The sequence below is a fragment of the Anastrepha ludens genome, chromosome 2 (assembly GCF_028408465.1).
Source record: "Anastrepha ludens isolate Willacy chromosome 2, idAnaLude1.1, whole genome shotgun sequence".
NCBI classification, from domain to species: Eukaryota; Metazoa; Arthropoda; class Insecta; order Diptera; family Tephritidae; genus Anastrepha; species Anastrepha ludens.
This window is the reverse complement of record NC_071498.1, coordinates 69665863-69693265: the sequence shown is the minus strand read 5'-3', so window position 1 is coordinate 69693265 and position 27403 is coordinate 69665863. Positions and strand designations below refer to the sequence as shown.

Below are 27403 nucleotides of genomic sequence, written 5' to 3'. Positions count from 1 at the left end.
TTAATAAAAAACAATAGCTTTTAAATCTAAAATACAACAAAACACTGCAAAAAGCTGCAAAAGAAATTATATCATTAAAATTATTATATAATATAATTAAAATTAGTATAGTATCTTTTTTAAACTAGAAATCAGAAGTAAAACATAAATAAATCTAAAAATGCTATATTAAGAAAGTTTAAAACAAATTTAAATTTTAAAATTAAATACAATTTTTCAAAGTTTATATACAATCCTAACGCACACAGGGCAAATATATTTATTTAGTAATATCCTGTTTAAAAAAAAAAAAATCACGTTTCTTATAGCATCGTCCCATTTTTACTTGTATCCAATGTAGCGTGTCGATTGTCGATCAATATCGGAGTCATTATCAACAACAGTTACAACGCCCATACCATAACCATATATTCCATCATAAGGCAAAGACTGCCCAGCAATGCCGCTTTTAGTAGTAACGCCTTTTGTTTCAGTTGCGATATTCTCAGAACTAGTTTGTGACATGGAGACTGTTGGTGTCAGCCATTTATTGTTATTTGAGATACTCGCTTGCTCTTCTTTCACCAAATTATATACCATTGAGCGCCTAGAACGTTCTACAGCCCAATTGAAAGCATGCACATAGATGTGCGTTTCGCGTATCTGATCGCTTAACTGCTCTACGAGCCCTTCCAATCGCTGTGTCTGAACTGTAATGGAAGAGAACATATATGCATCAGCAAGAAACACATATTGGACGATTAATACCTCGGGCATCTTCGGTAATAAACTGTCCGCGCTTATGCTCCATCTCAACACGTTTGAATGCTTCAAATTGTGTCAACAATTTTTTCAAAATATTCAAAGATTGTTCACATTCTAAATACAATTCAAGGCTGTGTATTTTATTTGCGTTCAAAACGCGTTGCATGTCACATAAGAAAATTGTGCATTTGCGTGCCGCTTGTCTAACTTGATATTGCACATTCATGGTACAAGGCATGGAACACTTAGTCTCTTTGTTTGTTTGCGGGCTATCCACATTAAGTAGTTCATTTTCCACTCTACCAAGAGCGGGTAAAACATCATTTAAATAGTAATGCATTTTACGAAAGAGACCAAACAATCGCAGTACGGGATTATGTTCTTTGCTATAAAGTAATATTTATAAGTGATTAAAAATTAAAGGCAAAAAACACACATATTGCTTACTAATCCGACGATAAACCAAGCACAGACAAATCAATCACAACATTTTCATAATTAATTACTTCTTCCTTTGCAACCTCGCCGTGCTTCATAAATCGGCGTTGCCCATTGCCACTAGTGCTGCTACCACCACTGTTATTACGTCTTCCAAATCCATAAAATTGTTCTGTTTCACATCCACTACGCGCACAACTGGAAATAAGTGGCACACTATTCGTATCGGGAAGCAGTTTGTTCGAAGACTGGCAACGTAGGAAGTGAAACTCAAATTTTGGCGATGCAGAAAGTTTGGGAGGTTCGCTATTAGCTCCACTAAACGGACTTGAAAGGGGATCATAAGGCATTTGCTTTGTTTGTTGTGCTGCACAACCGTAGTTATTTATATTAAAATGCATGCCGTGTGTCATTGCAGGTTTTAGATTCGACGTGGTGATTGCACTTGGAGTAGGTCCAACGGCATATGAAGTGGACATAGTATTAAAATGTTGTTTTTGCACCATACTCTGTTGATGTTGCTGCTGGTGTTGCAGCTGTAGCTGGTAGTAATATTGACGATATAATTGCAGTATCTCTGCTTCCTTTATACTAAGAGTAGAATGAACCCCCCTTGAAGTTGTTGGAACAGATCCAATTGCACTAAGTCCATCCAATTCGCCACCAATTAGTAATGAACTTAACTCATGAGAAATGCTTTCCATATTAAAATTAAGTAATTGACTGGCTTTTTCACAACTTGGTTGAGGGTTTGACGACATTTTAGTGTGGTGAGGAGCTAAAATTTAAGGTGAGAGTATATGAAAAAACGTTACATTTTAAATTTTTCGCTCCTTGGCAATTGCCACTAAATTGCATACCTTTTTTATTAAAAGTGCTATCTCTTTGAGAACTTCTTCTTTTTGTTTGGTTACTGGTTTACAGTCTGAACAATTATACTGATTAGTTTCTACTTACATTCGACTGTACTAAGAATAGAATTATCGACGACCAGCTCAGAACAGAAATTCTGAACAAATTTGATTTTGCAGAAACTAGACAGGAAACGACTTAGTTGGTTAGGTAGCAATGCTGCCACTTAAAATTACTTGAAGAGTGCTACCACTTGTCCGACCTAGCTTGGCACTTACACGAAATTATATTGAAAGGGCATTGAATACAGTCACACGTGTTTACTAATATTTGCATTCGAAGACAGTAAATTATACAAATGATTTTAAATGGACGGACTACAAAAAAGTGTGGATTTCTCAACCCTACCGTAGAAAAAGCCGCATCTAAACTTTAACAAAACTTTTCACCTCTATAGAACACTGGGGAAACTTTTTTAAAAATATTGGTTGGTTGGTTAATTAGAGTGGTGATTCATCCAGAATCCATCTAGCACTTCCGCACCATTTTGTTGCCACATCCTCGTTACCAACTTGGTTAACAGTTATTTACAGCAAAACTATATCCAGTCTGTGCGGTTTAAGAACCTTATTAGGTTGGCGACGTCTAAGCCAGGCAATTGTTTGAGACTCTCGAACAGCGGTTTGCACAGGGTTAACATTCTGCCCTTCCACAGGGCAGGACATTCACAGAGGAAATGGAAAATGGTTTCATTTTTCTCCGGTTGTTTACAACTATGACAGTATGTACTATGAGGGATGCCCATTTTGTCTGCTTGTTCTCCGATAGACCTAAAGCTAGTTATGACTGCCGTTAGTGTACAGGCGTCCAGTTCGTTAGATAACGTTCTGCTAATTTTGGCATTTCGGTTTCCCCATCTACAATCCGCGATTCGTAGAAATTGTGTTCTTGACTGCACCTAATGGTGTGAATACCGATTCTGCAAGAGCGTTATTCATGCCAGTTCATCTGCTTTTTCATTACCTTCAATGTTCTGATGTCCCGGGACCCAGATTAAGGTTACTTTATGGTTTTCACTCAGGGTGGTAAGGCTATTCCTACTTTGTTTCGTTATGGTTAAGACCACATTTAAGGTAATAGCGTTATGGTATGGCACCTCTATTTTAACCTTAAAATATAACTTAACTTAAGAAACTTAAGAATTTGTGTATTTTCTTTATTTTCGACCTCAAGCGGACCACAAACACGCAGCAAATCATAACAATCGGTTGCAATTAGAACATATCCGTGTGTGTGTAGAGAGGTTTGCAACAGATTGAAAGTTGACACAAATTTTTGTTTTTCTTGCAATTGGTTGAGTGTGTGTGGCAAATTTGATGATTTTTTCATTTATTGACGTGATAACGTCTTATAATTCGATTTAGCCGGCTGCACGCACGAAAAAATGTGTCGTTACCTTGCTCATTTGTCGTTACCTTGCTCATTGCCGTTACCTTGAATGAACTGCAAGCGAAAGCGCGGAACGAACGGCAAAGCAAACAAAGCAAACGAACGGCAACGTTCGACATCTTGCCCTCTCCTACTTAAGTGAGCGTATATATGTACATATATATAATATATAAATTCACATATTTGTATTTGCATATGCCTTCTTCATGTGTGCATGGTAATGAACCATTTCTCTGTTGAGAATAGGACGATGATAGTAAAAGTAGGAAATGAAAGGGAGTGTTTCGAGTGCAATGTGTCTCGAAAAGTCAAATCGATGATGGTGCCTCTTAGTGTTGTTGACTTATTAACGTCTGATGCACAATCGAAATTGAACATATCTTTCATGAATTTGATAAATGTTTCGTCATTTCATGTTTCCTCTTCTATATCCATACAAAATATCTATCAAACAAATAAAATTAAAATTTTGTTTTAAAAATTGCAACCATTTCATCTCTTTCCAACCATTCCAACCTCTTTTTTTGATATTTCGAGGGATAGTATATAACGTTCTCTGGTATTACGAACGTTGGTACTGTCGCTGTTTTTAAAGTCATATAAGTAATAAAATCATTTATGTAGAAAATAATCAAGCATTTTTAAACCTTGACTCGGATTTCTTTTAATGTTCTAATAATTATTTTCTTCCATTTTTTACAGTAATCAAAGTTTTCGCATAACTATTTTTTTTTTTTTTTTTTGGCTTTGACGAAGTTGGCGGGCATAACTTCCACCAAGGTGGATTTATTAAGGTGACAGCATTTACCCAGCTGAATTTTTCGCCGTAGGTATGGCTTACGTCAAAATGATATGCTTTGTTTGTATGTATTGGTATGTTTACATTCGTATGTTTACATTTGCTTACTGATTTTGACGTGATGCTTGCACCAAACGCAACAACAAATACATGTAGGGTTTTACTTATATGTGTTTGCTGTCACCTGTAATAAATTCGCCTTGACTTCCACAAATCGCTAGGGTTTTCTACGTAGGGAGTTGAGATTACTGGTGTGTAGAAAATTTCACTTTAAAATGTGATGCTAGCATCCTGCAGAGTGGTGTGTTTACAACTTTAATTTTGTGTAAGTACTCATTATCATAGGTGTGCCCTACTGATACTATTGCACAGTTTGACGTCTGGAACGTCAATTTTGAGACTTTTAAACCATGGTTTAGATGGAATTTTGTCAGTCAGTTTGTCAAAAAGGTTGGGATTATTTTGAGGAAACTCATTAAACCTGTGAAACCACTCTCTGTAGATGTTCATTTTGATATTTCTGAGTGCTTCATCCACCGTGAAATTTACTACTAGTGGCAGCCCTGTATCGACGGCCTCTTTTGCAATAGAGCTTTTTCATTTATTTTTATACCAGAGTGGCCCGGCGTCCAAATAATGTGAACGTTTTAAAGCTTGTAATCTAGGATTCTGGGATTTAGTAGGGCAGCGCAATAGTTGTTTGAGTTGTCTTTTGCTAAGATTTTGCAAGCGGTTAGACTATCAGAAAAGATTGCAAGGCTTTCTTCATTGTGCCCATGAGCTATGTCAGTAGCCTTCAGGATAGCCCAGAGTTCCCCGAAGGTAGACGAAGTTGCAAGCTCTATTCGGAATTTGTGTTCTGCCTCTCTAAGCACATAAAAAATAGCACAGCCGACAGCTTCATGGCCTACAGAAGCATCGTTTGCCAATATGCTAAAACCATTCGTTTCATACCAATTTATCTTTTGAGCAAATATATGTAGCTTTCATTTCAGGCGTGGACAACTAATTTTTGACGTTAGGGAGCGTTTTTAGATCAATTTTTAAATCTTTATGTCTGGCGATGGGGTCGGGGCATTTGGTATTTAAGAAAGCATCTGAGAATTTTTGAAAGACAAAGTTATAACTTGTTTTAAGGCCCGGAATACTCTCAATTGAACTGAATAACTCTTCGTTCGTTTGCTTAAGCTTTAGAATTTCTTTCGCTGTCAACCATCATGATCTTTCCTCGGGCGGGAGTTCATGTGCCACTGCATAAAGAAGGGGCACAGGGGTTGAGGGAGGAACTCCAAGACACCTGCGCAGGAATGTGTTCTGGAATGTTGTGACTTTTTTACAGTGGTTTTATTGGCCTCAGCCGTGCTGGTTCTGCAATATTCTAGTTTAGATCTGACAAAGCTTCTGTAGAATTTTAGTGCAGCTTCCGGGTGGAGCCCTGCCCTGACCGTGGTCAACAATTTAAAAAGGTTTGAGTTACTGAGAGATTTACCGACCACCTCAGAGTAGTGGTCGCTCACAGCTAACGAGTTATTTATGACCTTCTCCAAGAACTTCAACTTGTTTACTTGTGGTACTGCACAGTTGCCATGTTCAATGTTCACCGTCTTTCTGTTTCCTTGAGCAATATACATTACTTTGCATTTATCAATATTGAGGGATAAGTTCAGTTCGTTTGCAGTATCTGCAAACCTCCTTATTTTGTGGCGCAAATTGGCTTCTGCGATCTCAAAATCTTTATCATGAGAGATAAAAACAAAATCATCAGCAAATTAGAACACTGAGGTTTTATCATCTTGTATTAAGTGCAAACATTGAGTGTAAGCATTGAACAGACAAACAGCTTCCCTGCGGTGACTCATCCACCCAGTTTCAGAACCCGTTTCGACAGAAAGTCGCAGATCCAGGATGTGTAGTGTTCATTGACACCAGCCTCGTGAAGGATCTCCTGAAGCGTACTTATTTTTGCGCAGTTGTAAGCATTTTCAATGTCGACTACAAATAGTAAAACTTTTTGGTTATTTTTCTTTAGGATGGCTACTACGTGTAACAATTCGTTGACGCACATGACTGCCGACTTATTGTTACGGTAGGCAAAGGTTCTCTTGAGGAGGGTCCCCGCCCGTTCAAGAAATTTCGTCAGCCGTCCTTTGATCATGCAACCCCCTTTGATGAACTCCGAAATAAGCGAAATCGGTCTAAAATTTCTGTACTCAGACATATCTTTTTTTTTTTTTTTTTTTTTTTTGGTATCGATACAATCTTGATCTCCCTCCATGACTCTTTTATTTCCTTGCATCCACTGATCTTTTTTTCCTCCGGTCAAGGACAGCCACCATCACCATCTGAAGCGAAGGTTGGAGGGCGCCCAAGCCAACATAAGAGGAGACTTGACTTTTTAGAAAGGCTAAGTAGTCCCTATTTTTGTCATCGTTCCAACTATAATCGGAAGATGACTTATTTACCCCCTTCAGACATTTAACAAAGCGCCAAGCTTCAGTGGCGTTTGAGTTGTGATTAATCTCATCAATTTTATTGTCAAAGTTTTCTTTTTTTGCTTTTTTTAAATCGGATTTGCATTGTTCCCTGCGTTGCAGAGCAACATCAAGATTTTCCGGCGTTGGGTGTTGTTTACGTTTTTTGAAAGACGCTACCATTAACCGATATGATTTAGAAGAAGTTGGCAGCCTTCACCTCCTCTTTGAAAACCTTCTCAATATCTTCAAAGCAGGGGTCGAAGTTCGCATCTTGTAAGGCATGAAGGAGTTTCTTTTTGGCGATAAATTTAACTTGTTTTTTCGCAACCGTTTCAATATCCAAAACGATTGGGAGATGGTGGCTTCCTCCGAGAGGAAAGGGAAGGACTCTCCAAGCACAATTTTTATCAAGGCTAACAAGGATGAGGTCTAACACCGATCCATTTGTACTCTTCAGGTCTTTTTTAAAAGTAATGTTGCCATCATTTAGGCATACAAAATTTGAACCGAGAATGAAACTACCTAGCTTTTTGCCCTTTCCTGTGTCCATTGTATCACCCCATTAAAGAAGTCAATTTTCTTTGACTCACTAGAGCAATGTCACTACCGATGAGGATTTTGCCCTTTATTTTGTCTAGAGAAGCCAGTTGCTGTGGAGCGTCCCCGTCCTGCAATTTAACAAAGGCAGCCCTAGCCAGTTTCAGCACCTCAGAACTTTCTCCAGCTGAGCGCTGACCACGTATCCTTTTCTTTCGGAGCAGGGTGTGCTGGTGGCCTTGGGTATGGCCCCAGAATACTTAGCTTTCGGTTAAATTGGTTCCTTGGGAATATGTTGGTTTTTTTACTATGTTACTAAAGCTACGCTTTGTGAGCTTTTTGTTGACAACAATGTCACTGTCAATAGCGGTGTCGCTTTCAAGAGAGAGCAGAGCGAAGTCCACTTCTTCATCCTGAAGGAGGCTAAATTGGTTTGCGGACGAAAAGTATATTTTTAAAACCTCCTTTCTTTTCTCCAGACATTGCATTTGGCTTTATTGTTTGAGCCATGAGAAACCTCACCACAAAGGATGCATTCTCTTGCCTGAGCGGCATCCTTTTAGTGTGTGGCCCAGTCTGCCGCAATTGTGACACTGACGTACAGGGGAAAAATGGCTTGCACCAAATCTAGAATATTCTAAGAAAACGTTTTTGGGGATTGTTCCTCCACCGAAGCTAATTTTGACCGTTGTTGTTGGGGTAAAATTGGTTCCGTCCGCTGATCTGCGCTGAAAACGATACACTGAGAGTTCTTTTATCTCAGATTTGATATTTTTACGTATTTCATCTTCTAAAAGGTACAATGCACTTCCTCTGATCACTCCACATGTTTCAATGGCAGATCTCGGGATGAAGGGATGAACTTCATTGCTTTTATGTTTTCGTTTTTTGTGAAGTTGTTGGCTGCCCTGACATTTAAGAAGAACACTTTGTATAGGGAGATTCCCACACCCTCAATGAAATCTATATTTTTAATATTTAAAAATTTTTTGGGTTTTGAACAGTTCACACCGACGCTAAAACACAACTTACCAATCTTATGAATTTGTGACAATTTTCTTCTCCTTAGAGGCTGATTATAAAAAAGCACGTAGCTAAAGTTTTTTTTGTTTTTATATAAAGATAAGCAAGATGCACAAATGATTCCTTAAAGAAATTTACTAAGAAATTTAGCACACCAGTTCACTCGAGATCTCAACGGAGAATGGCATAGCTATTATTAACGTTCACCCTCACTTTTGTAGTGGGCAGCAGTTTAAGAAGAAAACCTGGTTACGGGTACGAAAATGTTACAACCCCAGGGCTGAGCAGAATATATGAGGCGTTATTACGACGAAAACAAACACAATTAATAGTTACAATAATAATTAATCGAAATAATTGGAAGAGTACTGAAGTATTATCGACGCAGCTACAATAAAGATTGAGCTAAGAAATACCTAAAAGAAGACGAAAGCGTTGAGACTTTTGAAAATATGCTATCAGAGAAAACTATAGACAGATGTTGTTGTTGTTGTAGCAGCATAAACATTCCCCATACATACATATATGGGGAATGCTGCTGAAGTTACGGTCCTTGGCCGGATATAAATCCGGGTCGTTCCGGTAACGTAGAACTGACTGTCATGGGAACGACTATAGACAGATCATAAGGCACACTGATCTTATTAAAAATGTTCAAATCAAAACTAATTCACATGATATGTAAAGCGACTACATATCAAAGATGCGACAAAAAGCTTCAATGCTGAGGTGTTACTGTAGGAATCACCCCTACATGCACTTGCAGAAGGTTGAACCACCTTCCAGTCGAGCCAGGAGGCATATCTTTGACTATACTTACGAAATCCAGGACCAAACACAACTACTACTGGATCGGACAGTGTACAGGCAGACACTAAACAACATTCATCAGAAGTCTCTTTCCACCATCTTAAACTCCCAATATCCCAATGCTACCATCACAGTCCAACCACTACCCATCGCAGACGAGGATCTTCAGCTTTGCCGTGAGACCCGTATAACTTTGACTCAATGGCTTCCCAGATATTGTAGCAGGTTAAACTCCCCTTTATCCAAAATCGATCCCGATATATTCTATATGTCCGGCATGTGAAGAAACCCCGACCAACACTACCACCTATTCATTTGCCCTCTTAAATCCACTCACCTAACACCCCCTCCTTCTAAACAGATAAACAATAACGAACAGTGACCACACCTCTCTTGCAGGGCTTAATGAACTGTTACAAGTTATAACTTGTTTAAGGCCCAGTTTTATACTATGGCAATCCGGCCAAGGATTGTCACTTTATGATGCTACAACAACAACAGGCCTATCCAAAAACGTGAGTCGGAAACTGGGAAGAGACGACATGTAAGAGCAAGAGTTGCGAAGTCGTCTTGCAGGAATTGAACGCCAAACAATGATAATACAGATTTGCAACAATGCCGACGTCATGCGTCACAGTAAAATGTTGATAAGCGAACACACCCATCATCGACACTAACAATATTATTTTTGTATAGAAAAGTTTTGTTTTTGCAATTTTTATTTTTTCATTGGTTTACCGGGACCTATTTTAGACTTGTTTAATTCCCTGGAATTAAACATACCCAAAATATGGACGCAGGCAGTTTACTTATGCCAAACTACGTATCATCAACGTTTTTTTGTTTAGGAACATTTGACTTTATACTTATAGAGTGCAACTGACGTTTAAGAAGTCGGCCTTTACGTCTTATGTATCTAAGGGGGGATTCCCATTCCCCGGCTTAAAAAATCGATTTATTTTACCGATTCTTATATATTATACTTTCAAAGAACTCTGTGCAAAATTTCATGACAAATTTCGTTAAGCTCGAATTTTACGTCGGGGTCAGCAAATGGTACAAAATCAATTTTTTGAAGAGGAAGAGGGAGTACTATATGGTCCTAGAATAGCTGATTAACACGAAAATGTTGCGAGTCTTAAATATATACCTTTTTTCACATAAATATTTGAATGCGTTTTTCTCAAAACAGCATTTTTCTATACGTCCGCCATATTTCGGGAACTATTCGGCCGATTACTGTCAAATTTGAAACCAATCTCGTAATATCTGTCTCTATCATAAACTACGGAAAATGCATGACTTTTTTTTTATAAATAAAAAATAAAATAAAAATCCGAGGAAATGTGCAAAAAAACAAACTTTGTCTTTCAACCATCGCAGTTATATTAATTTTCGAAAAAAAAAAAATTTCAATAGCTCATACTGAAACTATATTCATAAGGAGTAAAATGCCATTTGAATTTATCCTTTCAGACAACCTGGAGCTGAGTTATCGTGGCGGCCAGCGACCAGGAATTTTCATAGAAATTTCACCTCGAGCGTTGTCAAAACCACAATTTTCCAGAAAATCTACCAAAAATTGAAGTTGATTTTATATAATGCATAATAAATATGGCTTTAAATTTTCCAAAAGATTCAACTGAGAGTTTTCCCAATAAAAATTCTTAAAAAGCCGTATTTTTTGGCGTTTGAAATGGGAATCCCCCCTTAAGACACCGGGGATTATTGTATTGATGTACACAATATCGGGAATAAAGCCTTAAGTTTGCAATACGTCATTCCACATGCCAAATTAGAACCATAAATGTTCTAGATCCAAGCACTTTACACTTTTTCTTGAAGAATCTACACATTCACAATCAGCGGTAATTTAAAAGCCTCCGTATATATAGGCAAAAGACATGCATGTATTTAATATCAAACACTAGATACGAATTTTAAGTTCGCTTTGCCTTTTCTAACTTATTTCCTTTTTACAAACAAATCACTTCTATAATTAGAAGTATTTAAACTTCGCACATTATTTTTTGGAGCATCACTTTTCCCACGCAGTTGGAATACATTTTTAATTCAAAGAAAGAAGTTGAATGCTCTTGTTAGGGTGAAACGTTTTATTCTTGGTTTATTAAAAAAGTTAATAATAGCGCTGACATCTGTTAAATCTACTGAGGCTTCCTTCTGAAAGAGCAACCTATAATAAGAATAAAAAACTTCATGTTAGGAAATTTAAAAAAAAAAAAAAAATTATTCCCCCCCCAACTTACCCTCAGTCAGTTTTGCACGTCCACCTGTGGGTTGGCACAGGATTGTTGCACATCCCGCGCAAACGACGACGCCTTGTGCATGACTGAAAACTGTAGTAATTCTGTAGCAGCCGGGACACTTGACGTCCATGAAGTAAGAGTTGGGATGTTGCACCAGGCGTTTGAGCTTATGCTTACGCTTCTCTTCAGCGGGCAAAGGGTGCAGTAAATCTTTGGCTAGCTGTAATTAAAAGCAAACAAAAAATTATCATAACTGACTTGCAAGCTATTCACATTGAGCAGAATTTTTCTTCCTCCCCCTTCCCCCCCCAACAACATGACCAAATTAGTATAAAGCATTTTTAGGTTATGTTATGTTTATGAATCAAGCTGCACTCTAAGGTATCACTGCATGTTTTTACCCCTTCATTAGCAGACAAGTTGCGCTATTAAAATTATTGGCACATTTTACATATCTTCTACGAGTCGCTGTTTTATCACTACCACACAGCATGTCCATGCGAAAAGGACACACAAACACTCATTCACCGTCAAACGACCATTAATTTTTCTCAAGCACACCAAATTCGCTTCGCGAACACAATCAAGCCAAATGTCACATTTTCTCATGCTGATAATTGTAGGATTTTGTTCTAAAACAGAATTTCATATCGCCTTGCAATTATCTGCCGTTATTTGGTAAATTTCCACAGATTTTGACACCCACCGGCATGTTTCTTCTCTCACAGCTAACACGGAAAAGGATGTGGGAAAAGTATGCTTGAAGTTAGCTGTGGTTGTATATACTGAATATACTATTAAATGTTGCCAATATTAGGCACTTTTTATGAGTTTTCAGAGAGTGAACTATATTTTATGTTCGATGAAATTGGGCCTATACTAATTTTTTATTTAGAAACATTCAAATTATTCTAAATATATTATTCGAGAAGAAAATTAAAATATACTTATAAAGATCGTTCTTCAATATCTATGCTAGGTGGCAAGCTCGAATTTAAAATAGGTAGGAATCAAGGCGAATTGAGTATCTAATAATACGTTCACATATAAGTACATGATCAATTTCTTCGTGCTTAATAATACGTTCACATATAAGTAGATAATCTACTTTTTCGCACTTAACTCAAAATCCTTAATTTAAAAACGCAATTTCTCATACAAAATTTCTCTCCCAAAATCTGAGATTATAAAATAATTCTAGATAATAACGATACTTTTCGACATACAACCCTGTGTTTTCTGTGTTATCGATAATTATTATTATGAATGTTCCAACTGTTTATTATTATAATACGTTCACATATGCTTTCATCACCTATAAATCCACCTGCAAAATTTACAATTAGCTGTCAATACTGTTTTGAGAGGTTTCTCTTCATAGAAATTATTTTGGGGGAATATTTCGATACTTTTGGTTTCCTTAATTATTATTAACAATATGAAGTAAATACAAGGAGAAGGAATAGCTAGTTTAATTGTGCAATTAATTGGCTGCTAATAATAAACAGTTGGAGGAAATCCGTATGCGACGTTTACTGAGGTTGCAATAAATTATGGCAGCAATGCGCATGGGATATTTAATATTCATTTTATAATAAGTAATAAGAGGACAAAACGTTTATGGACACACGATTTTTTCTGTAAAATGAATCCCTAATTAATAATATTTAACAAAACTTTTATTAGAATTATATTTACAGACCTGTTTTCTTTGCCGGAATCCATTTCATTTAGTTTTTATTTTGATGTTTCTCCTTAAATTCGTAATAATAATTATCGATAACACGGAAAACACAGGGTTGTATGTCAAAAAGTATCGTTATTATCTAGGATTATTTTATAATCTCAGATTTTGGGAGAGAAATTTTCTATGGGAAATCGCGCTTTTTAATTACGGATTTTGAGTTAAGCGCGAAAAAGTAGATCTTAGCAGTCAATTAATTGCGCAATTAAGCTAGCTATTCCTTTTCGTTGTATTTTCTTCACATCCTTAATAATAATTAAAGAAACCAAAAACACCGAAATATTCCACCAAAATAATTTCTATGAAGAAAAACCTTTCACAACAGTATTGGCAGCTGATTGTCAATTTTGCAGGTAATCTGTGTGACCACTGTACACAGTGAACAGTGAATTGTTCTTAATTTATACTTAGCTATCTTACAGGGTATTTTCCACATATTTGAAGATTTGGAAGTTTGGTCGTCGTTGGGAAAAGTTGGCATGTGGGTGGCTAATGGATGTAAAGGAGACGTAGTTCGCTCGTTTTATGAATGAACGCACTTTGCTCCTAGAAATACGAGTTTGTACTTATGAATGAAATTGTTTTTATTGTATTTCAAAATATTTCAAACTGCTCAGGGTCGACACGACTTTTTTGCTGTAGCAACTGCGGCTAAGATTGTATTTTATTTGTGTTGAAGCAGGGCTTAGAATTTTAGCTTTGAACAACAAACGCATGTAGAGGCATAAAATAAGAATGAGAGAATACAAGATTGCGTCTTCTGAATTTTCTGTGACGTCAATTCTGTAGATAAACGAAAAAGCAAAATTTCTGGTTTGGGAAGAAGAGGGATTGGAAACTGTCAAGCAAAATAAATTAGTCACATACAGTCACACTTTATTCCCACGGCGTCATCGGTAAAAAAAACGCAAAACGCATTTGGAAATATTGTTATACAATAAATGTTAAAATTAAAACGCGACATTTTATTTTAATAGTGACTTCTCTTCCCTTTGTTTGTTTATCTGTAGAGAAAATGTCCAGAAAACGTTAACATTCTCTGCATTAACGTTCTCTGTGATATCATCGGTTGCCAGAATCGCGAAAAATTAACAAAACAAACAATAGTGGCTACTCTGTCTTTGATAGTAAGGCGACATCTATATGTGTGATTTCAGCAAATGTCAAACGCGCTGAAAAACTTTCGTTTTCCTGACGCGGTGGAAAGACGTCGAAAGTACCGAAAGGCCGCCACTTGCAAAATTTTTTCCAAGCGCTTAACGTGAATTACTTAACGTGGGATATTTTGTGAGTGAGAGTGCAGAAGTAAATTAAATGAAATAACAAATTGTTCTTATCCCAGCTACGTTTTGTGACGAAGAGAAAAAATAAAATTTTAGTGCTTTTGTGTGAATTGTAAGAATAATTGAATGCGAAATTTGCAAAGGGGAAGAAAAATTCAACTGGAAAGAAACAAAAAAGGATATTTAGTTAAAGCGCTTTTCGCAAAAAAGTTCGTAGAAGTTCTTTGTAAAAAGACAAATAAGCAACAATTGGAAGTTTTGCAAAATTGGTGGTGAATGCTGATAAAGATTTGGGTGAGAAACAAGAATGTACAAAACCAAGAAAGAAGTGGATGCCCATGTGCGAACTGCGCTTTCGAAATTGCGGTCAGAGACTGAGGTAAGTGATGAAAACAAGGCCATGCGATGTCGGCTAACAACAGTGATAGTATTTTAGTTAATTTTATGTTTATCTTACATAATATCTTAAACTGAGCGCGCAATAACAACAGGCAAGCAAAATTCGCATTTAATTAATCGTGGTGCAACATTCCGGCTTCAACTTGTATATGTAAGTTTGTCTGTCTCGTTGGCGTCATTGAGAATTTGGTTACTCAAACAATAAATTTTCTTTGCTGCAATGGGATGAATAATGTGTTCAATAATGAGAATAGATACAATAATATGTTTAAAATTAGGTTTCTTCAGAAAAGATTTCCAAAATATTTGCAAAAAGTTGAGGTTATGTATTTTACATATTTTCTTTTCTGGTGCTTCGTAATGGTCGTTAACTGCCGATGATTGGTTGATTGTGTTTTTAAATAGCGCAGGGTTAATAAGATTCTACAATTCCGACGCTTTTATATTGTATTGGTGTGCTCGCCATGCAAATAATTGTTACGAATTATCACAAATTTTGTAAAATTGCGTTGTGGTTTCCATAAAATTTGCTAGGAAGAAGAAATTGCGAGAGCAAAATGGGGACAGGTTTAGTATAATGCGACATGGGCAGTTTTATGCAAAGTTGAATGATTTATTGAATTTGAATGAATTTAAAAATTATAGCACGCAAATGTAGTCACTATATCAGCCTTTTGATTTATAGTACTTTTTATAAATTACAATTAAGAATTAATAGCAATATTTAACGTTAAGAATACTTATGTTTTCCATAGGCTTGAAAAAATGCCCTATTACAGACGCTTATTTCACTCAAATACAAACACAGAAAAGTAACAATATTCACTTATAAACATTCTTTATTAAACGAAGATTCGATTTAAAGCTATTTTTACTAAATAATACTCCAAATTCTATTACAAATGTTCTTCTAAACGTTTGTAATACCGTGCAGAATAAATGTGAGGGGCGAACTGTCAAACGAACGATGAGAGAGAGAAAAACAAAGCGAAATAATAAAAACCCAGTCAACCAAAAGGGAACAATTCTTTTTTTATTTTTTACAGGGGCGCGTTTTTGATTTCGAATATATATTACAAAAAAAAAATATTTTTACAAATACTGAAAATTTGGAATAAAAATCGTTATATTTTTAACTTTGGTCACTTCTAGTGTTGTTAGGTGAATCTTTTGACCTTTCCATTTGAAAGTTTGTTACATTTTATCATAAACGCAGTCTGAACGTTTTGATGTGTGAGCAATATTACCTTTCAAAATTCATCTCGGCAAAAAATGGAATAAAGCCGTGAACATTTTCGTGCTATTATTTCACAGAATTTTCGACGTGAATTAATAATACAGGATTGCTTCGATGATTATCCAAATTATTAAGTTAACTAAAATAAATTTATAGTACTTGTTTCTTTTATTGTTTAAGTTCTTGAATTGATTGCCTGCGAGATTGTGGTTCTCGGTTTCGAGTAAAATCCAATGCTTTATCATAGTTTACTTTGTATTTACGAGGGTCGTTGGAAATGCCTGGGCGAAAAAAAAACTACTTAAACTACCAAAACTGTTATATAAAAAAAAATGTTTTTAATAATTGATTTTTTTTTAATTTTAGCGTCAGTTACGCAGTTTTACCATCGCCAAACTATACTACAAAATCAACGAGTATTCTTCTGCCGAACAATATCTTCGCTCCTACTTGAGTGTAAAAGAGGATAATGATCAGGCCCACAAATTACTCGGGCAATGCTATCAACGATTTAAGAAACCAGATAAGGCACTACAGTCTTTTCAGCGATCCTTGCAGCTGAATCCAAAGCAGCCCGATGTTTTGGCCGATGTCTGTCAACTGTTATTGGAAGACGGGAACTTAAACGTAAATAAAGCCAAATATTGGTGTGAGTTAGCTGAGTCCGAAAAAGTGCAACACGATGCAGTATTCTCGCTGCGCTTGAAGCTGATGAACAAAGAAAATCTGGAAACCAATCAAGTTGAAGATTTAATACAGAAAGAAATCAGTGCACGTCCAAATGATGTGCAATTGCGCGTACGACTTATGCGCAATTACATTGAGCAAAATAAAGTGCTTGATGCCTTCAAATATGTTTACAATCTTGAGATGAGCCTGCAAGATAATTTCACTAGCAATAGCGAATGGTACAACATCGTCTGGTTAGTGTTAAACAAATATGAACAGATGCCAAATTCGAAGAAAGATTGGGAGTTTTGGCTCTTGTTGATCATTTGTTTGGAACGGCAAGTGAATATCAGCTTTTCCTTAACGTCAGGCTCTGCAACCGGTGGCTTAACTGAAACTGCGAACTTGCTCTTCAATCTGGATCAATATCTTTTCAAAGCGACACAATTGGCGGATAAATTGTGTGCCCAACGTGAACTGGTCAATGTGTTTTTAGATCACTACCGCGGCCAGATGCTAATACATGCAACTGCTTTAATATTCAAACGCGAACTATTACAAAACAAGAACAAGTGGAAAGAAACCACGAAAATGGTTCTGCCATTACTACTATTGGCGTTTCAAACAGATGTGCCTGACAACAGAGATCCTTGGATGAAGCATTCGGATGAGCAAGGCAAGCAAATGTTACAATTGTGGAATCGTGAGGGATCGTTTCGATGTGCTCAGGTAAGGATCATATTTTTTTTAGAAAATACTTCGTTAATATTTACTATATTTTTGTAATAACTCAAAACCTCTAATAGTTCTGAAATTATAATAATTCATCTACTCATTTTCAGGCCGGCCGTACTTTATTGTCCTGCATAGCCGAAGAGTCTGCTACTAATAAAGAGAATGCCACTAATCAAATAAATAATTTGCTTGGAAATAATCCTCCATTATGGAGTAACAGCGACGAGCTACTGTCGCAAATTCGTCAAACCTGTTCGGATAAACAATGGCGGCGCAACGTATTTGCTTTGCTTTACTGTAATAGTGACCAGAAAGTCAAAGAACAGACTTCTTTGTTAATCAAAAGTCCAAAGCTAAATGAACCAGTGTTTGAATTGCCCACCTATGCTGATGTAGAACGGCTCGAGGAGGCCGCACAGTATTTAAAACCACAGTCTTTACAACATATGGTATATCTTTGTTTGGGCAATGATAATCTAGCCTATGTACGCGCGAAATATTTTAGTGGCTTAAACTTTTCCACCCAAAACTTGGCGTTTTGTGGTGCTGAATCACTAAATCAATTAGATTTGGATACGTTTTTATATGCGGCAACCATTCAAGCCAAACGGACCTTTCAAGTGGAGCGTGAGGCCTTCGACAATTATAACTCTGGCAACCACAGCTCCTCTGGCCGACCTCGTATATTGCCATTTGTTAACCTGCAAGGACAGTTAAGTACAGCGGAGCAAGCTAATTGGTGGCTGGCTGCATATCAGGTATATAAGAACCTAAGTAGCGAAAATTTGGCCGAACTGCGTGCTAACCTACAGTTTGGAATAGAGGCTGTGCGTGGCGTCAATGGCCCGAAAATAGATATGATCATCGTTTTCAAATTGGGGCAGTTATTTGTGGCACGCGCGCAAGATATAGTAAAGCCAATAGAGAAATCCTTTTTGGAGGCGCGCGCCGAAAACATTTACAAGTATGGACTAAATATGGTAAAAATGAACAATAAAGGTGTACTGGAGCCATTCCGTAAATACTTCAAATATGCTAAAGCGAACACATCTGTTGTGGAGCGTGAAGTTTTTAATGCGGCTGAGGATGCTGTTTCATACTTGGCATCGCGTTACTTCAAAAAAGCCGAGTATGAGGACTTAATTGAAGAGTTAGCCGGCATTCAACTGCCATTCGCCACATACTTGCAAGCAGAGGCTTATCGTAAACTAGACGAAGCCAATAAAACGCCGAAGAAAGCTAAACGCATGTATTTGGATCGAGCTAGCGAATGTCTTAATCAAACATTGAACCTCCTGAAAAACACAGGAACCAACCCTGATCATCCCTTAAATTCCATAATACACACCGAATTGAAACGTTTACAACAAGCGACAATGAAGTTCATCAATGAGGGTAGCCCTGGAACCGTTCACAACAATTCCAGTACATACGAAGATGCCGAAACTGACTTCTACTACGAGACATCACTGTCAGCTACACCAGCAATTAATCGGTCACGGCGTGAAGCAAACGCATCTGCATTAATTGCTTCTCCACGTAACAATGAAATGGAGAATTTGGTAAAACAAATGGCCAAAACTCTAAGTTTCGTCAAAGAGGAATTGGTTGATACCATCAAACCCGAAATGCTCTCAATGCGAAAGGAAATCACTTCGCTTAAAGAAAAAATTACTAGCCTTGAAGACGCTATGAAGCGAACACGTATTTCATCGAATCCGCCGTCGCGGGACGACGCTTCAAATGTGCTGGACGATCTCTACATGATTGAAGATGCATTGCAAAGTCAATTGTATCAACCGCCTGCACATCCGCATATGAATGTCACCGGTAGCATGTTTGGTGGTGTCGGTAATGGCCCCAACGCCCCACCACCTGGTGGCGTGCACAACTCGTTTGTACCAACACAACAATCGCAGCAACAAGCTGCTCAACAAAGAAACGCGATGCATTTACAGCCGAACGCCATGGCAGCATACAACAGTCCCATGTTCAACCCGAATTACCCCATGAATTATTATCCACAGCCATATATGATGCCGCAACCTCCTGCCCCACCTGGTCCAGCCGGTGGTATGTTGGGTGAGTATTATTTGGTTATCATTAGTAGTTCTAGAAGGTCTCATTAGCTCAAACTTCTATAGGAGCGATAATCACTTAATAGCCAGCAACTAAATTATATTCTAACCTCATTTTAACTCGATTTATAGGTCAACGCAATGCACTTCCGATGCCATATATGGATCCCAGTTTGAACTTTAGTATGACCCCGTCGACACCTTTGCTGCCTGCTCCACCACAGGAGGGACGTCCTAGCAACCTGTACGGCTTATTGACTCAACCGCAACAACCGCCACCTGCGCCACCTCAGTTTCCACAGTTATCTGTACCAAGCAACATTGCTTCATTGGTGCCACCCGTTACAGCAAATGCAGCATTAAACCCACCAACGGTTGGTGGTTTGCCGCCATCAATATCTTCACAGCTAACCCCAGCTAGTGCTCCGATTCAATTCAATAAAGCACTCAATAACCAACCTGTTGAAAAGGGTCCACCTGCTAATGTGGTAATCACCAGTTCAGATCCCTTGCCAAATCCAAATAGGGCAGCTTTACTGACACAACAACCCACTTTGAGTGTCACAATACCACCACATCATATCAAGTCCAGCCTCGTTGCAACGACTGAAGGAAGCGCCCAAAATCCACCAATACAACCAATTGTTTCACAATCCGGTAATACCATCACAAACGGTATGGGTGGCAGTAGTGGTGGCTTTACTGGTTTTGGTTTTAGTAGTGCCAGTACAGTCACGCAAAGTCCATTTAGTGTTACTTTTAGTAACAATTTTGCAACATCTGCATCATCAGCAATATCAATCTTTAGCGGAAGCAGCGGAAAGAGTGTAAATTCCACCCTACCATCCACTACGCTGAGTACTACCACATTTAGCTTCAAGCCACAAATCGATCAAGCTCAAGCCCAAGCGGCTGCTGCAGCTGGTGAAAACAGTTCCGTCGACAGTTTTACAATGTTGAATAAGACATCCAGCAGTTTCTCGGGTGAAGCTAATAAGAGCAGCGCGGATTCTGAGGTAGAATACGACGCAAGACCTGACTTTAAGCCCATAATCCCATTACCAGACGAAATTGAAGTGCGAACAGGCGAAGAAGATGAAGATGTAATGTTCTGTTGTCGCGCCAAACTTTATAGGTTCGTTGATAAGGATTGGAAGGAACGTGGTATTGGTGATATGAAGATTCTTAAGAGCAAGGAGGGTTCTTCAAGAATTCTTATGCGTCGCGATCAGACGCACAAAATCTGTGCTAATCATAAAATCACCAAAGAATTGATACTAACTACACATACGAGTGAAAAGAATGGGTATATATGGGTTGCTAACGATTTTGCTGACGAAGAATTAAAGATGGAGCGTTTCTTTGCTCGTTTTAAGTTACAAGAATCGGCGCAGCAATTCTACAATGCATTCAAGAAAGCGCAAAAGGAGGCGGAAGAATTGGATCGCAAAAAGGAAGCGACTATTTTGGAAGAACAAAAAGAGAAAGAAAAACCGGCTACACAGCAGTCACAACCAACGCCGTTTGGATTAACAAAAGGTGTGGTATCAAATTTCACTACTAGTACTCCGGCTGCAAAAACTATCGCTGATAAGTTGCCAGCAGCTACGCAGTCGTCAACGGTTTCAACGACTGCTACCGCAAATGCTTTGATAAGTGGCGGTGTTTCGAAGTCATTGTTTGGAGGATTTGCTTTAAAGTCTGAAAATGTGACCAACGTAGCTGATAGCAGTAAAGGAGAGTTGCCAAAACCTACGTCATCGCCATTCGCTAATTTCAGTTTTGACAAAATTGGCACTGGCACCTCCGCGGCCAGTTTAGCAGCTGCTTCCTCTACAACTACGATCACTACCGCTTCGCCCTTCGCTAACATTTTTAGTAATTTGGGTAAGCCAGGCACCTCCACTTCATCACCATTCAGTATAGTGAATTTGCCGACCTTCCAGTCGCCTATTACCACCAGTGCCCCTACAACTACACAAACATCAACTACGGCTATAACCACAACATCCTTAAACAAATCTAGTGCTTCCGATGCCGAGGATGAATATGTTCCTACAGCTGCTTTCAATCCAGTGATTCCTTTACCTGATTTGGTGGAAGTATCTACAGGCGAGGAGAACGAGATTGTGCTATTCGAACATCGCGCCAAGCTTTTGCGTTTCGACAAGGAGACGTCCGAGTGGAAAGAGCGCGGTATCGGCAACATTAAATTACTGCAAGATAAGGACGACGTAAACAAGGTGCGCTTGGTAATGCGACGCGAGCAGATCCATAAGCTATGTTGCAATCAGCGCCTATATAAGAATACCGTATTCAAATATGCAAAGAATTCACAAACTGCACTGACATGGGCTGGCCGAGACTTTTCAGAGAATGAACTGGTTACTGAAATGCTAACAGTGCGTTTCAAGTTGTCGGAAACATGCAAACAGTTCCATGAAGCTGTGATCAAAGCGCAAGCAAATATGAGTGATAAGGCTGATGAGGATAATGTAAAGAGCGTCGCAGCTGAGAAGCAGCAAAAACAAAAACAGATTGAAAAATCTGAGGATAAAGAAAATACCGCTAAAGGTTTTGGAGATGCTTTCAAACCGAAGATTGGTTCATGGAACTGTACCGCTTGTTATATAATGAATACATCTGATAAACAATATTGCATTGCCTGTGAATCGCCAAAGGATGGCACAGTGCCCAAAAAGGAAGCTACAAATGTGTTACTAACAAATCCACCCAAAGCATCATTTGTATTTGGATTTTCACCAGCAGCAACCGGTGGTGCCACTGAGCCTGCACAAGCACCAGAAAGTAGTTTAATTTTTGGGAAACCTGCAGCAACCTCAAGCACCCTTACGATGGCAACAACAACGTTGAATTCCGCTACAAGCTCCACGACGCCCGCCACCTCTACACCATCAAGTACCAAATCTGGTTTTGGTGATCAATTCAAGCCGAAGGTGGGTTCTTGGAATTGCCAGGGTTGCTACCTATCCAATACTGCTGATGCCGTCTACTGCAAGGCCTGTGACGCGCCTAAAGACGACACGGTTCCCAAAAAAGAGTCGAAAAATGATGTGTTGGCGCTCTCAAATCCAACGCAAAAGTTCAGTTTTGGCTTTGGGGCAGTCACTGCTAGTCCAACTACAAGCGCCGCCGGTGCCAATGCTCTAGTTAAACCAGCTTCTACAGGCGGTTTTGCATTTGGTGCGGCGCCACCCGAACCGGGCTTGTCGTTATTCGGAAAAGTGACAAACACAACCAGCGCTGACTTATCCAAGACTTTTGCATTTACACCATCCACTGCTACAATAACAACAACTGGCTCGAATATTCCATTGTTGTCTAAACCCACTTTCTCGTTCTCGATGCAATCAAAAGCTATGGATACTCCCGCAATGCTTGTGCCATCCGGTGCGGGTGGAGAGTCCACGACCACATTTTCATTGGATAAGAAAGATTTTAATTTCACTTTAAAACCGAAAAGTCCCGGAAAATCGGGTAAGAGCCCAATGAGGTTTGGCGGTGGCGGCGGTGATGCGGATGTCGCAGCAGACGACGGTGATGATGGCGACTACCAAGAGGAAGAAAATAACACCTACTTTACACCGGTCATACCATTGCCGGAGAAGGTTAGTATATTTCAACCATATGCAAAGCTATTTAGAACGAGACGGACTTACAACTTCATTGCTTTCAACAATCAAAAAAGTTTCTCATTCTCTTAGAGAGGAGTAGTATTTTTTAAAAACTGAAAGCTCAACGACTGCTTTAACAATGTTTTGCATAATTTTTTTTTATATTCACACATTGATTTGTTATACTATTTTTCATGTTCTTACAGATCGACGTGAAAACTGGCGAAGAAGACGAAGAACTGCTCTATGTACATCGTGCAAAATTGTATAGGTTCGTTGAAGGAGAATGGAAAGAGCGTGGTTTGGGTGATGTGAAGATCTTGCGTCACAAACAAACTAAAAAACTACGTGTAGTTATGCGCCGAGATCAGGTGTTAAAGATCTGTCTTAATCACGCATTGAACGAAGAAGTCGAATATAAACGTAAGGATGACAAATCTTGGTTGTTTGTCGTGAATGATTTTAGTGAGGGTAGCGTTGAGTTACAGCAATTATCGCTGCGTTTTAAGACAAAGGAAGTTGCACAAGGTTTCATGGATGCTGTAAAGAATGCTATTGATGGTACTGCTGTCGCCATTGACAATGAGGGTAGCATTTTTACCGATACCACAACAAATATTACTGAAAATGTGAAGAGTGAGAAAAAGGTGTTGGAAAATTTACCAATTGCTGGTTTGTCAGATGCGGATAGGGTGACAGCTGATAAATTACAATTGCCCTATGAATTCTTCACAGCACAGCCGACCTGTGCTGGCTGTCGAGGTTGTGATCCAGACAAATTCATCTTCCCCGTAGTGAAAGAGAAGTTTGTGAGTGAAAAAGATAGCGAAATGACATTAAAGCCAATGGAATTACCCACTCTGTCATTGCCAAATCGCTTGATCTTAAAACAAAGTGCTTTGTCGCCTTTGGCACTTACGCCTGCAGCTACAGCCCTCACCACCAGCGCGAGTAATGTTACAGCTACTCCAAAAGCAGGTGAATCGAGTATTTTCTCTGGCTTTGGTGGCGTGAATTCCACGGCATTTGGAATCAGTGGAGAGAAGACTGCGAGCGCTTTTTCCTTCACCGCTGCCATGAATAGTGCAAATAAAGATGATGAAAATAAATTGGGCACGCCAAGTGGAGGATTTTTATTTGGTAATAGTGCTAACACTGGTGGAGGTAGTTCGCTATTTGGTGGTGCAACAGGTGAGTTGTTCGCCGTTTAGTCTATATAATACATATTTATTTTAGTTAGGTATGGTATTTGTGAAAATTCAGACGGCATCGCCGAGTGAATTGTGAATTACGGCAGTGGGACTGGCATTTTATTGATCCGGGTTTCTATATCAACTGTGGACATGAAACACCAAATGAAGGTTTTTTTTTTTTAATTTAAATTTGTTCTCATAGCGCTCGCCCTCGCCCATCGCCTCGGCAGGTAATGGAAAACTTGCCTTTCTAACATAAAAAAGGTGGTCATAAAACTAATGGCTATTCGGAGGAGCGCAAAAAAGCTTCTTCGGTGAAGAAGTTCTGTAAACTTCGAATAGGATACATGCGCCGATTACCCTCTATTGGAATTATTTTCCAGCAAAAATGTCTTTATTTAAAGAGAATAAAATAAATAAATAATTGGCGCGTACCCTTCTGGTAGGTGTTTGGCCGAACTCCTCCTCCTATTTGCGGCGTGCGTCTTGCCATTGTTCCACAAATGGAGGGATATACAGTTTTAAGCCGACTGCGAACGGCAAACTATAAGGAATAATAAATAGCTATTTTAAAGTGGTCGAACTTATCATATTTAATACGCATATTTTGTAATTTTTTAAGTATTTACTTTAATTTGTCAATTCAAAATTTTAAGAGTTATTTTAATTTTTTTACGAGGACAATCAAAATCAATATTTGGAAACGCTGCTAACTCATTATCCAAACCCGCCGATTCTACTACCGCATCCGAAACCGATAAGCCTAAATCTATTTTTAGTGGTACTGGTGGAACTACTGGAAATTCATCGGTATTTGCTAGCAAACCAGTATTTGGTTCGGGCTCTACTTCAATTTTTGATGGGAAATCTACTCCAAGTAATGAAGTAGCAAAGCCTATTTTCGGTAGCTCAACCAATGCACAGGGAGGCACTTCCATATTTGGTGGATCTACATTCTCAGGTTTCGGAAATACACTTAATGCGCAGAGTTCTATTTTTGGTGTCAGCAACAATACGAACACTTCAAATGCCAAGATAAATAACACGGAAGGATCCTTATTCGGCGGCATTGCCAAAGAGTCAACTGCAGCCGCACCCAGTTTTATTGATATTTCTAACCAATCTGACGTGATTGATTTTGCCACTTTAGCTAGCTTAGCTAAGGCAGACGGGACGGACGAGGCAGATGAAACACCAACAAACAAACTCGCTGAAAATCCAGGTCCCGGTGGTTTCATTGGTCTTACCGACCAGGATGCCTTTTCGAGCTTTGCAAAGCCTGGTGATGCGAAGAACTCGACAAAAAATGCAGACAATGAAAATTATGATCCTCATTACGATCCTATAATTGCATTGCCGGATGAAATTGAAGTGAAGACGGGTGAAGAAGAAGAATTTAAGATATTCTGCGAACGAGCTACTCTTTACCGCTTTGACGCCAATGCGAAGGAGTGGAAGGAGCGCGGTAAGTAAAAGAAAATTCCAATTTGGATTAAAATATCTTAACTTTAATACATTTCTCAATATTACAGGCGTTGGAATGCTAAAGATTTTAGAACACAACACCAAACACACATATCGCATGATACTACGGCGCGAGCAAGTATTCAAGTTAGTGTTGAATACCGCCATTGGACCAGATTTTATTTTAAATAATATGAAAAATAATCCGAAGAGCTTCATTTTTGCATCGCTAAACTATGCGGAATCGGCTGAGGGCATATTGGAAAAATTGGTGGTGCGATTCAAAACTGTCGATTTGGGTAAAGAATTTAAGCAGAAATTTAATGAATGTATCGAAGCAGCAAAGCGGCACATTGAAGGAACAGAAGATTAAAAGATCACAATCCGATAAATTAAAAATAAAATAAAATAGCATTAAACAAAACATCGGGAAAATCTATGTGAAAAAAAACTAGTTATTTAATTTGTATTTTGTAGCATTCCTCATGAATTTCATAATTCAATCATCATTCGTATGTTTTTGTACTTTCATATTTTTTTATTGTAATTTTATTCGCCTTTCTTTTGAAAAAGTCTTCTTTTTCTGCTATTTTTAGTTTTGACAAAAAAGAGCCGCATGAAAATTTTTGTTAATTCAGTTTTGAGGCCCGTGCGGCAATTACCAAAATTTGTCAGATAAATTATTACAGTTGTGGTAAAAATTAACATTGTTATTCCTACATTATACTTACATGAATACATACATTAATAAGAACTTAAATTACATTTTGAATATGCTTTGTTTCATTTGATTTGATTTTATTCGTGTTCGGTATTCGCCCTCTAACTCTTCAGGTTAGAAACACATTAGGTTTAGAAACAATTTTTTATTGCATAAAAACACCGATTTACTTATTCAAGAGTATGATAAAAAACTTGTAAAGCAAAGTTCGAACCCCATACATGTACGAATATAAATCGGGGTCGTTCCGGTTACGTAGAACCGACTATCGTGGGAACGAAAATTCGAACCCTCTTATTTTCTACTGTTTGGAAGAAGCTTTCTCCTGTTTAACTCGGAAACTTATTCAACGAATTCAAAACAAAATTTATCTTTATTAAATTAGGTACTTAAACTTTAAAATAAACTAAATTTTCGAAAAATTTAATTATTTTAATTAGTTTTTTTTTTTTCGAAAAACGCTGAAAGAGTGGGAAGAAAATTGGAACGGTTTTAATAATTTTTTTAACGGCTATTATAACAAAATATGTAAATAATAAAAAAAAAAGAAAAAGGCCCCTATTATGAGTTAGATTCGATCTTCGCTGGTTGTCGAAGATCGAAAATCGAATGTCAATTTGGTATTATGAGCGGGGCAACTCTATCGAAATAATCGTTGTTTAAATTAAATAAATCGAATTTAAAGTCGAATGCAATTTTGCTTTCGATTGTGTAGCGTATTGTGGGAAAATTAGTTAAAATGTACGTTGTTTGCGATTATTTATTGTTTTATAGTAACCAAATAATAAACATACTAATTTTGTTAATTTTATGCAGGTCGAAAGTCGTGAGTACCAAACAGCAATTAGAAAG

General features: G+C 38.1%; 3 protein-coding genes across 5 annotated transcripts; 1 reads left to right on the top strand and 2 right to left on the bottom strand.

The window, feature by feature from the left end:
- Positions 1-127: 127 nt before the first annotated feature.
- Positions 128-9825, bottom strand: LOC128871769 (protein bag-of-marbles). 3 transcript variants are annotated; one of them, XM_054113823.1, is made up of 4 exons: positions 8326-9825; positions 1192-1960; positions 748-1130; positions 128-689 (listed from the first exon to the last, which is right to left on the bottom strand). In XM_054113823.1, exons 2-4 carry the CDS (start codon positions 1941-1943, stop codon positions 322-324), a joined length of 1503 nt encoding a protein of 500 aa, XP_053969798.1. In that variant the 5' UTR covers positions 1944-1960; positions 8326-9825; the 3' UTR covers positions 128-321. The 3 variants fall into 3 exon arrangements, with proteins under 3 accessions (XP_053969798.1, XP_053969796.1, XP_053969797.1); XM_054113821.1 differs by lacking the exon at positions 8326-9825 and adding an exon at positions 2043-3940; XM_054113822.1 differs by lacking the exon at positions 8326-9825 and having other exon boundaries at positions 1192-3940.
- Positions 9826-11212: 1387 nt separating this feature from the next.
- On the bottom strand, positions 11213-12206 carry LOC128871770 (40S ribosomal protein S27). Its single transcript, XM_054113824.1, has 3 exons — positions 12100-12206; positions 11394-11613; positions 11213-11320 (listed from the first exon to the last, which is right to left on the bottom strand). The coding sequence occupies exons 1-3, from the start codon at positions 12103-12105 to the stop codon at positions 11292-11294; spliced, it is 255 nt and encodes an 84-aa protein (XP_053969799.1). The 5' UTR covers positions 12106-12206; the 3' UTR covers positions 11213-11291.
- A 2130-nt stretch (positions 12207-14336) lies between these two features.
- Positions 14337-26602, top strand: LOC128871768 (E3 SUMO-protein ligase RanBP2). The gene is made up of 7 exons (XM_054113820.1): positions 14337-14799; positions 16423-17454; positions 17568-19542; positions 19671-23167; positions 23380-24364; positions 25046-25831; positions 25899-26602. The coding sequence occupies exons 1-7, from the start codon at positions 14728-14730 to the stop codon at positions 26201-26203; spliced, it is 8652 nt and encodes a 2883-aa protein (XP_053969795.1). The 5' UTR covers positions 14337-14727; the 3' UTR covers positions 26204-26602.
- The last annotated feature ends 801 nt before the right edge of the window (positions 26603-27403 follow it).

Coding starts and splice junctions, on each gene's coding strand:
- LOC128871770 (XM_054113824.1), bottom strand. Junction 11,321..11,393: donor ACGTGCAAAACTGACTGAGG/GTAAGTTGGGGG, acceptor TTCTTATTATAG/GTTGCTCTTTCAGAAGGAAG.
- LOC128871768 (XM_054113820.1), top strand. CDS start 14,728: ATGTACAAAACCAAGAAAGAAGTGGATGCCCATGTGCGAACTGCGCTT. Junction 23,168..23,379: donor TCATACCATTGCCGGAGAAG/GTTAGTATATTT, acceptor ATGTTCTTACAG/ATCGACGTGAAAACTGGCGA. Junction 24,365..25,045: donor GCTATTTGGTGGTGCAACAG/GTGAGTTGTTCG, acceptor TTTTTTTACGAG/GACAATCAAAATCAATATTT.
- LOC128871769 (XM_054113823.1), bottom strand. CDS start 1,943: ATGTCGTCAAACCCTCAACCAAGTTGTGAAAAAGCCAGTCAATTACTT. Junction 1,131..1,191: donor CTTGGTTTATCGTCGGATTA/GTAAGCAATATG, acceptor ATTACTTTATAG/CAAAGAACATAATCCCGTAC. Junction 690..747: donor TATTACCGAAGATGCCCGAG/GTATTAATCGTC, acceptor CTTCCATTACAG/TTCAGACACAGCGATTGGAA.